General features: G+C 37.5%; 1 protein-coding gene across 1 annotated transcript; it reads left to right on the plus strand.

The window, feature by feature from the left end:
* Positions 1-5: 5 nt before the first annotated feature.
* On the plus strand, positions 6-13,671 carry LOC113220810 (matrin-3-like; the record flags this gene model as incomplete). Its single annotated transcript, XM_026450145.1, has 11 exons — positions 6-101; positions 6,384-6,445; positions 7,408-7,449; positions 7,784-7,896; positions 8,752-8,804; positions 9,303-9,428; positions 10,315-10,440; positions 10,737-10,904; positions 12,895-13,026; positions 13,494-13,537; positions 13,629-13,671. Coding segments are annotated over 11 exons (1,005 nt in total), but the record flags the coding sequence as incomplete, so codon positions are not given.
* Between the last annotated feature and the right edge of the window lie 3 nt (positions 13,672-13,674).

The following is a 13,674-nucleotide window of genomic DNA, read 5'->3' on the forward strand; positions in this document are numbered from 1 at the left end:
GCGCTCCTCCAAGTAGCAATATTGAAGACTTCCATGGACTCTTACCGAAGGGTTATCCCCATCTGTGCTCTATATGTGATTTGCCAGTTCATTCTAATAAGGTGAGTTAACGCAACAGATGCTTCTAATTTCTTTTACATTGTAGTGCCTATTTACCTATATCTTTGACTCTAATTCTGTAGTCTGATGACATTGAGTTGATCAAGCATTTTTAAACTTTTGAGAACACTTACTTTATTTGGAAGGTAATTGTTTTTGAGCATTTTAAACCAGGGCTTTACATTAATGTATTCTGCCTAGATTACTTCTGGCCACAAAGCTGTCATCCACTGAGATTATCTTGTTGGTTTTTGGCATCAATATGTTCTTCTTAATCATATATTTAAGCAGGTTTTTTTGTCTGCTTTGTTGAATTGTTTTAAGTATTTTTTTGCAGTCAATGTGCTCTGCCATTCAGGATGCTAGATTTCAGCTCTCCATCTGTCTTGATTGCTGATTTGTATGTAGTAAAGATGTATTCTTGAACAATTCTCTTTTTTTCCTTATCTGTGGCTACAGGGAAAGAGTTAATGTAGAGCCCTGGTGTTTGTTTCAGTATGTTTCATATTTTAGATTAGTTCATTCTTCCTTTTTTAATTTCCCTTTAACACAAACTTTCATACTATGACTGAAATTTTTCATCATTTTTTTTCTCCTTTTCCACAACTTTCTTAAACATACTTCAGAACTCACTTTTTATTATCCCATATTACATCTATCCCTTTAGAGACTTGGACAAATCAACTACTACAGTATCCTGCTCTGTGTTCCTCATAAACAAATTCTTTTTCTGAGTTAGGCTTAGACTTCTGATACAGTCATTTGAAAAGAAAATCTAATTCTCCTTTGCTTTAATTATCACATCTGCCAAAATGGGAACTTTTTCAAAATGCCCTTTTAAATATGTTGTCCTTTCTCTTTCAACTTTTTCAGTGTTACTCGTTCTGACTTTTTTCCCCCAATATATGGTGCAGTTGACTTAAAGTCATCGTTATAGCACCCCGCTAGCCTGATCTATAATCTGTGACCATCCATTTTTCCTGATGTGCTCTACTTAACTGGAACAAGTTGCTGCCATGAAATTGATTTGGTGGTTACTGTTACAGGGTTTTTCTTTACAGTAACATCTGGAAGGGTCATTTTCTTTTCATAGCTAATCCTTTGATAAACATTTTTTAGTAAGTGAGTATGGATTTTTTTTTTAGTAGACTAAATCATACCATTGTTTTTAATATTGTTAAAGAGTATTACCAGTCACTCCCTTTCCTTATGTTTGGATCTCAGTGTTTTTGTCTTTTAATCTTTAATCTGTATCAAAGTAAATTAACATAAATACTAAATTTAGGTTTATTTAAACATTTAAGAAGATGTATTTTCATTAAGAAATACAACCCCAAACTCTCAAAAGCCAGCAAATTTTAATTGGTATATGTTTTGGGTGTTACCTTTTCCTAAATTTGTTGGCTCTACTAGATATATCATGGAATTCATTTTAGTTTTTGATCAGCACTAAACTTTAAATTTTAGGTCCCGTGTGAATTGATAGAACGAAAAGGTCCATTAAACATTGGTGACTCCAATTTTTTCTATGTTATTTCTTGCCTGTTTATAAGGAAATAATAGCAGAAATGGCAATGTGACCAATATTCTCAGAAAGGATCTCTAAATTCTGAGGAAAATAGATAGTTACGGTGTCTCAAATGAGAGTGATGTTAAGGGACTTAAAAAATCTTTGCTACTGGAGTCATTAAGCTGTTGGGACATCATAAAGGAACACAACGGAACCATGAGAGGACTTAGAGAAAAGTTTCTGTTTTTATGTATGATTATGCTTTTTTTCTCCAAATTTTGCTACCTTCTAGTTCCTGAAGAAGGCTAATAACTTAAATGGATCTAAATTAACAAAAGAGCAGTTTTTACATATTTTGATGAAACTATGGATTCAAGAGTAAGATACCCTACCCTAGTGCAAGAGGTACTTTTCGCCTGTAAAAATGCTTAGGTCCTAACCAGTTTTGGTATTCTGTCAAAATACTGAGTACATTTGAGAAGTATTTTAGAGGTTTAATTCTGTGGTTTAAATGTGTAAATTGGACCAACTTTAAGAAGTTTAAACACATGGATTATCTGAATTTCTAGTTTTCTAGTTGCCTTACTGTGTTTTTTACGTATATGCATTCTATTGAAAAAAATATTTAAATATTCACTTTAGCAGTGGACCCTCTATAACCGCTATAGAAATGACCTTAGAGAAAATTTCTGTGATGGAAGTAGATAATGAAAAATTTTTAAACATTTAATCCTGCTCTCTGGTATTGCTGCATAACTTGGAAAATCTGTTCTTTTTACTTATTGGTATTGTTAAATAGTTTACATGATCAAAAGTTCTTACTGTGAAGTAAAAAACTTAAGTAGAAAATAATTTAATTTGTCATGGAGTGTCATTATTTTTAGGTGACTTAAAGTGATGGTGTTGCTTTTATTTCTTTCTAGGTCATTTTAGATCATCAAATTGCTTTTCTTTTTCTTTTTCTTTCTTTCTTTTTTTGAGATGGAGTTTTGCTCTTGTTGCCCAGGCTGGAATGGATGCAGTGGTGCAGTCTTGGCTCAGCTCACCGCAACCTCCACCTCCTGGGTTCAAGCGATTCTCCTGCCTCAGCCTTCCGAGTAGCTGGGATTACAAGCATGCGCCATCACTCCCGGCTAATTTTTTGTTTTTAGAGACAGTGTTTCTCGACATTGGTCAGGCTGGTCTCGAACTCCCTACCTCAGGTGATTCACCACCTTGGCCTCCCAAAGTGTTGGGATTACAGGCGTGAGCCATGTCACACCCAGCCATCAGATTGCTTTTCTATGCAATCTCAAGCTTCTCAGCTTCCTTTCACTTAAGGAAAATTATCCACTATAGCACTTTGACTGTCTTGTCACTTGAGTTTATATTAAGTTATTCTTTTTTCTGCCATTCTGTAAGTGCTTCCCAAATTCTTTTTTTCTGTCTATAGTTTAAGGTATCTCAAATACATCAAGGTGAATGTAGTTTTCCTACAGAAATGTCTTGACTTTAAAAAGTGCATAAATCCTTTATTAATCTGATTTTGCAGGAGTTACCTCAGTGTAGAGTCCAGGAATATAGATACTTATAAAACTCTTTCACTTAGTCCTCACCGTAAACCAACCAGTCATAGATCGGTAGTACAGATTAGTCATGGGTGAGTTTGGGAGGTACATGACTGATTTTTTGATTTTGGCCTTCCTTCTATCACTTTGAAAGAGCAGACACAGTTTTCCCATAAGTTTGAACCTTTAAAGAACATGGAGGATTGGATGTAATTTCTGGTCAGCTATATGTCCTTTCTAGCTCCTATGAAATAGAAGCATGGCTAGTAGGATAACATTTATTCCTCTCCCAGAACTTAAGAATATTTTAAGTAAAATCTGAATATTTTTAGTTCAGAGAATTCTAAGTCATTAATGGGTATTTGTTTAATTAATCCTTCTGTCTTTTTTTTTTTTTTTTTTTGAGAAGGAGTCTCGCTCTGTGTCCCAGGCTGGGGTACAGTGGCGCGATCTTGGCTCACTGCAGCCTCCGCCTTTTGGGTTCAAGCAGTTCTCCTGCCTTAGCCTCCCAGGTAGCTGGGATTACAGGCATACATCACCATGCCCAGCTAATTTTTTTTGTATTTTTAGTAGAGATGGGTTTCACCATGTTAGCTAGGCTGGCCTCCAACTCTTGACCTCAGGTGATCTGCCTGCCCCGGCCTCCCAAAGTGCTGGGATTACAGGTATGAGCCACCATGCCCAGCCAAGGCTTCTAAATTTTGTGAACTTACCTGTGGTTCCTCTGGCTTACAGCCATTTTTATTTTATTTTATTTTATTTTATTTTGTTTTGTTTTGTTTTATATTTTTGAGAAAGAGTCTCTCACTTTGTAGCCCACGCTGGAGTGCACTTATGTGATCGTAGCTCATTGCACTCTCCACCACCCAGGCTCAAGTGAGGCACGTACCACCACACCTGCCGTTTTTTTTTTTTAATAAGAGACTTGGTTTCACTATGATACCCAGGCTGGTCTCAAACTCCTGGGCTCAAGTGATCTGCCTGCTTTGGCCTCCCACAGTGCTGGGATTATATGCGTGAGCCACTGCACCTGGCCCTTACAGCCATTTTAAAAATGGTCTCCAACAAGTCAGTGGTCCATTACTCTCCAATGGAAACTTTAGATAACCCAAATAGCTGATGATTGTAGAGCCAACTGGAGAGATCTTGAGTTCCTTAACTATTAGCCATTATTTTAAAAAGAGACCTGGAAATAGTTTATAGCTTTCAGCATTTTAAGAAAGGTACCATTCTATTTGGATGAGTTCCATTTTAGTTCACAGGATTTTATTTATTTATTTATTTATTTTGAGACGGAGTTTCTCGCTGTCACCCATACTGGAGTGCAATGGCGTGATCTCCGCTCACTGCAACCTCCGCCTTCCAGGTTCAAGCTATTCTCCTGCCTTAGCCTCCCAAGTAGCTGGAATTACAGGCACCTGCTACCACTCCCGGCTAATTTTTGTATTTTTAATAAAGATAGGGTTTCACCATGTTGGCCAGACTGGTCTCGAACTCCTGACCTCAGTTGATCCTCCCACCTCGGCCTCCCAAAGTGCTGGGACTACAGGCCTGAGCCACCGCACCTGGCCTTTCACAGGATTTTAGATAATTTTTCTAGAGCATAGGAATGTACCTAAACTGTTGTCACATAAATACAAACCCGTTTTGTTTTGTTTTGTTTTGTTTTTTTTTAAAGGATCCCATTTATAAAATACCAATCCGCAACTTTTTGAAAGCATGTATCTTGTAATTTGGTACCTTACTTTAATTTAGTTCAGCTCTCAGTGAGCTACCCCCCTTTAAAAACACATCGCCTGACCATGTTTTATATTCCAAATATAATTGTATTGGGTAGTGTGGGTGTTACAGAAATTACAATTTGTGGGAGTTTGTGAAACATCCATAATAGTTGTAAAGCAGGAATTGTAAAACAAGACTGCTTTATAATCAGTTCGTTTTTTTTATTTTGTTTTGTTTTTTTTTAAGCACATTCCATGTGCCTGGCAAGGGTCTGATAAGCAGTTTACCTTTATAGACTCATTTGCTTTTCACAACAACCCTATGAGACTGCTGTCCCAGTGAATTTAAATAACACGGAGCAAAGATTCACATCTTTGTAATTTGGGAATGGAACCTAGGCAGTCTAGGTAGAGCCCACTTTTCCTGACTCCTCATTCTTACATTGCCTAAAAAGTTAACTCATTTATATCTGCATTTTTTTCCTAAAGAAATTATTTGAATAAGAGTTACTTCTTCAATTTAAAATAAACCACGAAAGAGTGAATAGCGATAGAATGTCATGTTTCCCTCCCTAAATTTGTTGAGGCATTCCTTAAATTTGCTTCTTTATTTTGGGGAAATATAAAGAAAGCTTAATATTTTGATAAATGGGATTCATTTTCTAGAAAAGCCATTCCTGTTGAATCGTGTTAGCATTTTATGGTAATGCTAATCATGGTGCATTTTTCATTCACTGTGTATTTAATAGGTAGTAAACCTGGAACATCCTCAAAAGCTGGATGTGGTTAAAGTTTTTGTTTTGTTTTGTTTTTGGTGGAGTCTTTGTCACCCAGGCTGGAGCATGGTGGCACAATCTCAGCTCACTGGAATCTCTGCCTCCTGGGTTCAAGAGATTCTCCTGCCTCAGCCTTCCAAGTAGCTGGGACTACAGGCGTACACCACCACGCCCGGCTAAAGTTTGTATTTTTTGTGGAGATGGGGTTTCGCCATGTTGGCTAGGCTGGTCTCAAACTCCTGGTCTCAAGTGAGCCACCGTGCTTTGCCTAAAAGATTCTATTTTAACTAATTGTTCAAATTTATAGTATATAGTTTCTAGAAAAGTAGATAGAAACATGGATGTTTTATCATTCAGAGTACTCTAAAGTAGCATACAATGAATACTTCAGTTTGGTCCACAGTAGAAGTTAATAAGCCTTGCTAATCTCAAGGTTAGTTACTACTCTTGATCTTTATTAACTCTGTATCTTTTCCCTGTCAAATCTCTTAAGTATGTTGACAAGTTAATCCAGTTTTTCCAAGAATGTGCATAGCGTATTTGAGGGCAGGATCAAGCCTCAAGGATTCAGAGAAATGGTTTTAAATTAAATCAATGTGATTTAGTGAATGGGCAGGTGTTTGTACAGCCTATGATACTGCATAGACATTAATGTCCTAGAGTTTGAATGGTTCAGATGAAAATATTTTAGCTTTATTTTTGTTAATTCTACTAATTTACTTTGCTGCAGGAGTGGAGTCAACATATCAATGGAGCAAGTCACAGTCGTCGATGCCAGCTTCTTCTTGAAATGTAGGAGTTTGAAATACCTTTAAAACATCCTTATCGTGAATCAGAATCAGCCGTTATTGGTTTTTGGGAATTTATCATTTACTTGTAATATCCACAATGTTAATATCACATAGTGGTACTGTATGGGCAATACTATTTACAAGTAAAATGTTTAGATCTGGAAATTTCATATTGAATATTAGATGCAGTAATAATGATATTTTGTTACTTAATATTTCTAGGATACATACACATTGGTCATTATAGAAATTGATGATTTTTACTGGATATATTGAAAGATAGTATTTGATATGTAGAGTGGATTCACAGTAACATTTTTAATAATACGTACTTTAAAAATGCAAACGATATAGAAAAGAGGGTAGGTTATTAAAAGATTCTAATTCTTTGTCCAGGAAAATCCTTGGTGGTGTTTTTTTTGTTTTGTTTTGCTTTTGAGATCTTTGGATTTTGAATTCAGGCTGCTACCATGAAATGGAATTCTTAAAGAAAACTCCCTGCTTAAGCAGCACACAGTGCCCATTGTTCACTGGAGTTGGAATTTTCACATATGCCTAACTCTGTTGGGGCTATTTCTTTCTTTCTAATGTCACGACTCAACTGTGCTCTTGGTATTAATATTGGAGAAGGAAAATCTGTGCTCTGTTCTTGTTTCTATGTAACCCACATTTCTAATTCTTTGTGCAGCACTTCCTCCTTACAATTTAACAAATAGAGGAAAAAAATTTCAACATTATCTACATTTGCAAGCAATATAAAACAAATTTATTCTCGTGGATTATTTTGAAGTTCTGAAATTTTTATTTTGAAATATCTATAGGAAATGCTTTGAAACTATGTTTCTAACACTTAGACTCTCAGATAACTTTACTAATAAATGATCTCTATTTTAGAGGCCAAACAAGGCTGTTTTGTGAAAAGGACAGTTTTATTTTAAAGTTAATTTTCTGGTCTTTTTAAAGCTACCCAGAATGGAATCCTGACAATGATACAGGACACACAATGTAAGTTAAATTTTTTAAGCTACCATTTGTAAAGGAGATCAATGTAAGGAATTCAGGTTTAACTTTCAACATTTCATAAACAAAGTATTTTCAGAATTTCTTTACTGAAAATGAGACTTGGATAAAATTCACTTCGGTTAACAATTTTTAGAATATATATTATGTAGTAATTTGTATTTTTTTATTGTTAATGTAGACTTTGATCTAGTTACTTCACAGATACCCTGAAAGATTGAAGTGGTTGTGGTCATATGTTGGGGTGCTTTAACATTAAATCTTAATTCTTTCCAATGGACCTCTTTATTATTTATATTTTATGTCTTCACTTTACTAGGGGTGATCCATTCATGTTGCAGCAGTCTACAAATCCAGCACCAGGAATTCTGGGACCTCCACCTCCCTCGTTTCATCTTGGGGGACCAGCAGTTGGACCAAGAGGAAATCTGGGTAATTATATAAAATTCATATTACTTTTCCTTACAGAGCCCTTATTGAAAATGTTTATTTTTTTGAGACAGGGGTTCGCTCTTATTGCCCAAGCTGGAGCGCAATGGCGCAGTATTGGCTCACTGTAACCTCTGCCTCCTGGGTGCAAGCATTTCTCCTGCCTCAGCCTCCCAAGTAGCTGGGATTACAGGTGCCCGCCACCACGCCCAGCTAATTTTCGTATTTTTAGTAGAGATGTGGTTTAACCACGTTGACCAGACTAATCTTGAACTCTTGGCCTCAGGCAGTCTACCCACCTGGGCCTCCAAAGTGCTAGGATTACAGGTGTGAGCAGCTGTGCCGGGCCGCAAATTTTGCTTCTTTATTTGAGACAGAGTCTCACTCTATCTCTCAGGCTGGAGTGTAATGGTACGATCTCCGCTCACAACCTCTGCCTCCCTGGTTGAAGCGATTCTTGTGCTTCAGCCTCTCCTGAGTAACTGGGATTACAAGCGTGTGCCATCACACCTGACTAATTTTTGTATTTTTGGTAGAGGCAAGGGTTTCGCGGTGTTGCCCAGGCTGGTCTCAAACTCCTGGCCTCAAATGATCCATTCTCCTCAGCCTCCCAAAGTGCTGGGATTACAGGTGTGAATCACCACACTGGCTCCTTTCTGAAAATTAAAGGCAATGATTATAGGTGAAAGAAGGCTCATTTAAATATTACTCAGAAATAACATTGCATGAAAAGTGATGGTAATCACATATTTGTAAGAGCTTTTCGTTTGTGTTTGGAAGATGCGCGTTTTTTGGTAAAATTGCTTTTTTAAGCAAATATATTGATTACAAGACTGAAAACTTTCTCTTCCCATAAAGGTGCTGGAAATGGAAACCTGCAAGGACCTAGACACATGCAAAAAGGCAGAGTGGTCAGTAATGAATGAAGCTTTTGCTTTTACTGTATTTACGATTTTGGGGAATATGATTTGTCCTAAATCCTTACTAGTTGAATATGTATCATGGTCCGTATGGGATGATTGCTATAATTTGAAAACCGTCAGGTTTTTATATGGCTTTGATAATAATTAAGACTTCAAATTTTATATGCCCATAGTCCAGTGAGCTCACCTTGATCCAGCATTTTGGAACCTTTGCTGTCCAGTTATGTGTACAATATTTAATTTAAAAATCACAGCAGAGACTATGTTTTGACACTTTGAAGTAGTTTAACCATTTGGCTATGGTCAGAAAGAACTTACCCAGTGACGTTTGATGTGTAGTTTTAAAATTCTCTAGAATGTTATGAGTTGTTGTTTTACTTACAATCCCCTGGTTAATTATAGATTATAAAAAGTCCTAATGCATAATTGGTTTCATATTTGCTTTAAAGAGACTTAATTGCTTGTTTTTTTCCCCCTAATGGACAGGAAACTAGCAGAGTTGTTCACATCATGGATTTTCAACGAGGGAAAAACTTGAGATACCAGCTATTACAGCTGGTAGAACCATTTGGAGTCATTTCAAATCATCTGATTCTAAATAAAATTAATGAGGTATGAATTAAAATAATGGTATTATTCATTTATTCATGCCACTAATACATTTTCTATAAGAATTAAATGATTTTGTATTAGAAAAATAAAACTCAAGGTAATCTTAAGTTTATCAAATGCGGAATGTTGTAGAGGAAAAGACCAGTAGTGATAAATATCAATAATAATAGAGTGCTAATGGATTATTAGTAACTATGAATTATGATCCTTAGGTAGTAATTGTCGTTATACTACTATAAAAGCTGTAAAAGGAAAATTCTGTGGAAAGCCATTTCAGATCTATACCAAAATGATGGTTTCAAGTCATTATTTTTAGTCCAGTAGGCATAGTAAATAATAAAGTAATGCAGTAGAATGAACTAATATGAGGTGGTCCTTACAATAAAATAGCAAATTGGCAACATTGTTTTGTGGGGTTTTTTTGTTTCTTTGTTTTAGGAGACGGAGTCTTGCTCTGTCACCCAGGCTGGAGTGCAGTGGCGCAATCTCGGCTCACTACAACCTCCACCTCCTGGGTTCTAGTGATTCTCCTACCTCAGCCTCCCAAGTAGCTGGGACTACAAGCGTGCACCCTCACACCCAGCTGATTTTTGTATTTTTTGTAGAGACAGGGTTTTACCATCTTGTTGGCCAGGATGGTCTCAATTTCTCGACCTCGTGATCCGCCTGCCTGGGCCTCCCAAAGTGTTGGGATTACAGGCGTGAGCTACTGGGCCTGGCCTGTTTTTTGTTTTGTTTTTTAATTCTTGGAAGTATTTTCTACTTACTGATTAAATATATCTGGAAAGATTTGGGGCATTGTTATTTTTTAGGAAGAAAAATCTGTAGTTCAATGTGAGAAGGCTGATTGGAAAAAACAGAGAAATAACTTTTTGTACAATTTCAGGCATTTATTGAAATGGCAACCACAGAGGATGCTCAGGCTGCAGTGGATTATTACACAACCACACCAGCGTTAGTATTTGGCAAGCCAGTGAGAGTTCATTTATCCCAGAAGTATAAAAGAATAAAGGTAATGTTTATTTTTGCAAGCTGTATATCAGTTTAACAAATCATTTTAATATTTATTAACTTTGGTTATTTAAAATTACTGCTAAGGCTGGGTGTGATGGCTCACGCCTATAATCCCAGCACCTTGGGAGGCCAAGGTGAGAAGTATTATGTGAGGCCCAGGAGTTCAAGGCAAGCCTGGGCAACATAGTAAGACCTCGTCTCTATAAAAATAAAATAATTGGTAAAGACTAGGATGTTTTTAACTGTTAACTAATTATTGCACGTTTTTCCTTTTGTTGTTGTTGTTTATTAAAGAAACCTGAAGGAAAGCCAGATCAGAAGTTTGATCAAAAACAAGAGCTTGGACGTGTGATACATCTCAGCAATTTGCCCCATTCTGGCTATTCTGATAGTGCTGTTCTCAAGCTTGCTGAGCCTTATGGGAAAATAAAGAATTACATATTGATGAGGATGAAAAGTCAGGTAATACACATAAGGAAGTTTTAGAGAAGATAATTTATTAAAATCCTTTAAGATTTTTCAGTATGTGACCGGGCGTGGTTCCTCACGCCTGTAATCCCAGCACTTTGGGAGGCCAAGGTGGATGAATCACCTGATGTCAGGAATTTGAGACCAACCTGGCAAGCTTGGTGAAATTCTGTCTCTACCAAAAATACAAAAATTATCTTTGGCGTGGTGGCACGTGCCTGTAATCCCAGCTGCTGGGGAGGCTGAGGCAGGAGAATTACTTAACGGTGGGAGGCAGAGGTTGTAGTGAGCTAAGATTGCGCCACTGCACTCCAGCCTGGGTGGCAGAGCGAAACTCCCAACTCAAAAAAAAAGAAAAAAGAAAAAAAAATTTCTTAAGTGTATCCCTATTTTTAGTGATGAAATCTGGAGGACGAGTTGTTTTATTTCATCCTTTTTTTTTCCTTTTATTTAAAAAATTTAGAGTTAGCCAGGTACGGTGGCTTACGCCTGTAATCCCAGCACTTGGGGAGGCGGAGGCGGGCAGATCACAAGGTCAGGAGATCGAGACCATCCTGGCTAACACAGTGAAACCCCATCTCTTACTAAAAATACAAAAAAATTAGCCAGGTGTGGTGGCATACGCCTGTTGTCCCAGCTGCTGGGGAGGCTGAGGCAGGATAATGGCGTGAACCCGGGAGGTGGAGCTTGCAGTGAGCCAAGATCGCACTGCACTCCAGCCTGGGTGACAGAGCAAGACTCCATTTCAAAAAAAAATTAAGAGTTAGGCCAGGTGCATTGGCTCATGCCTGTAAATCCCTAGACTTTCGGAGGCTGAGGCCGGAGCTGCCCAGGAGTTTGAGACAACATACTGAGGCCATATCTGTACAAAAAAAAATTTTTTTTAACCAGGCAAAGTGGCATGCTCATACAATTTTAGCTACTCTGGGAGTCTGAGGTTGGGTAGAACACTTAACCCAGGAGTCCAAGGTTGTAGTTAACTGTGACTGTGCCACTGCACTTCAGCATAGGCAGTGGAGTGAGAGCCTATCTCAAAAAGGAAATAAGGATGAAGAGAACATCTTTTCTATTTTTCTTTTTTTGTTTTAAACACTTCTGTAATTCAGCATTGCAAGTTTGTGTTCTTCCAGATTTTTATTTTTCTTACAGTATTTTAATATCTTCTGGGCTGATTACTTTTTTGCAGAAATAGTGTATATAGATGGTTTAGTATTTGGCACTAGTGATTCTTGGGGATTTTGTAAATCTGACAGGTTGGTTTTTTTGGTTTTTGTTTTTTTCTGAGATGGAGTCTCGCTCTGTTGCCCAGTCTGGAGTGCAGTGGTGCCATCTTGGCTCACTGTAACCTCCCGCCTCCTGGGTAGCTGGGACTACAGTAGGCACACTCCACTAGGCCCAGCTAATTTTTGCATTTGTAGTAGAGATGGGGTTTCACCATACTGGTCAGGCTGTTCTCGGAATTCCTGACCTCAGGTGAGCCACCTGCCATGGCCTCCCAAAGTGTTGGGATTACAGGCGTGAGCCACTGTGCCCAACCCTATTCAGTGACTTTTTAACTCCGTGTTAAAGATGAAAATTTTTAGCTGGGTGTGATGGCTTTCACCTGTAATCCCAGCACTTTGGGAGGCCAAAGCAGGAGGATCGCCTGAGTCCAGGAGCTCGAGACCAGTCTAGGCAAGATGGTGAAACCCCATCTCTACAAAAACTACAAAAATTAGCCAGGCATGGTGGTGCATGCCTGTAGACCTAGCTACTGGGGGGCTGAGGTGGGAGGATCACATGGGCCCAGCACATCGAGGCTTCAGTGAGCCAAGATTGTGCCACTGCATTCCAGCCTGGGTGACACAGTGAGACCCTGTCTCAGAAAAGAAAAAAAGTAATGAAGATTAACCAGTAGGTAGAATACATAATAAGGTTTTATACAATTTTATAAAATATAATGTACTTTGTGGTTTCTCTTTTCTTGTGTTCTTTTCTTTTCAAGGCTTTTATTGAGATGGAGACGAGAGAAGATGCAATGGCAATGGTTGACCATTGTTTGAAAAAAGCCCTTTGGTTTCAGGGGAGATGTGTGAAGGTTGACCTGTCTGAGAAATATAAAAAACTGGTACTGAGGGTATGTAGTGTTTGATTTGTCATCATTTAACAGCCTGTTTTTACATATTTAAAGCCACAACATTCTTCTAAACATTTTTGTATGCTAAAAAATACAGGATTATTGAAATGTAAGTTTATTGAAAGAGGTAAATCTATTGAAAGAAATAAGTTATTGAAAAAGAACAACTTTTTTTTCTGGTCTTTAATGGCAGAACTAGTCTTCCCTAAAGGACACCTTCATTGCTCTTACCTGTTTAAGTTTTTAATAGCTTTCTGCTACCAGAATGCTTTATTTTCCACTTCTCTGTTGGTATGGTCATAATGATGAATGTCTGACTGTAGGCACCTTAGGTTCTTGGATAAGGTTATGGGGATTGAATAAGCTGAGTTGATTATAGGGATCGTCTCCAATTATTAATTCACTGGATAATTGTGTATTCTGCAAATGTATTATTTAACTTCTGTAAAACTTTTTTTGTCTTTTAGATTCCAAACAGAGGCATTGATTTACTGAAAAAAGATAAATCCCGGTAATTTCATTTTGTTTTTCATATGTGTGAGTATATTCAACTTAACTTTTTCAGATGACAAATTAATTGTGGTGTGTCCTTTTGATTTCAGAAAAAGATCTTACTCTCCAGACGGCAAAGAATCTCCAAGTGATAAG

This window comes from Piliocolobus tephrosceles, unplaced genomic scaffold (assembly GCF_002776525.5).
Source record: "Piliocolobus tephrosceles isolate RC106 unplaced genomic scaffold, ASM277652v3 unscaffolded_13819, whole genome shotgun sequence".
Taxonomy (NCBI): Eukaryota; Metazoa; Chordata; class Mammalia; order Primates; family Cercopithecidae; genus Piliocolobus; species Piliocolobus tephrosceles.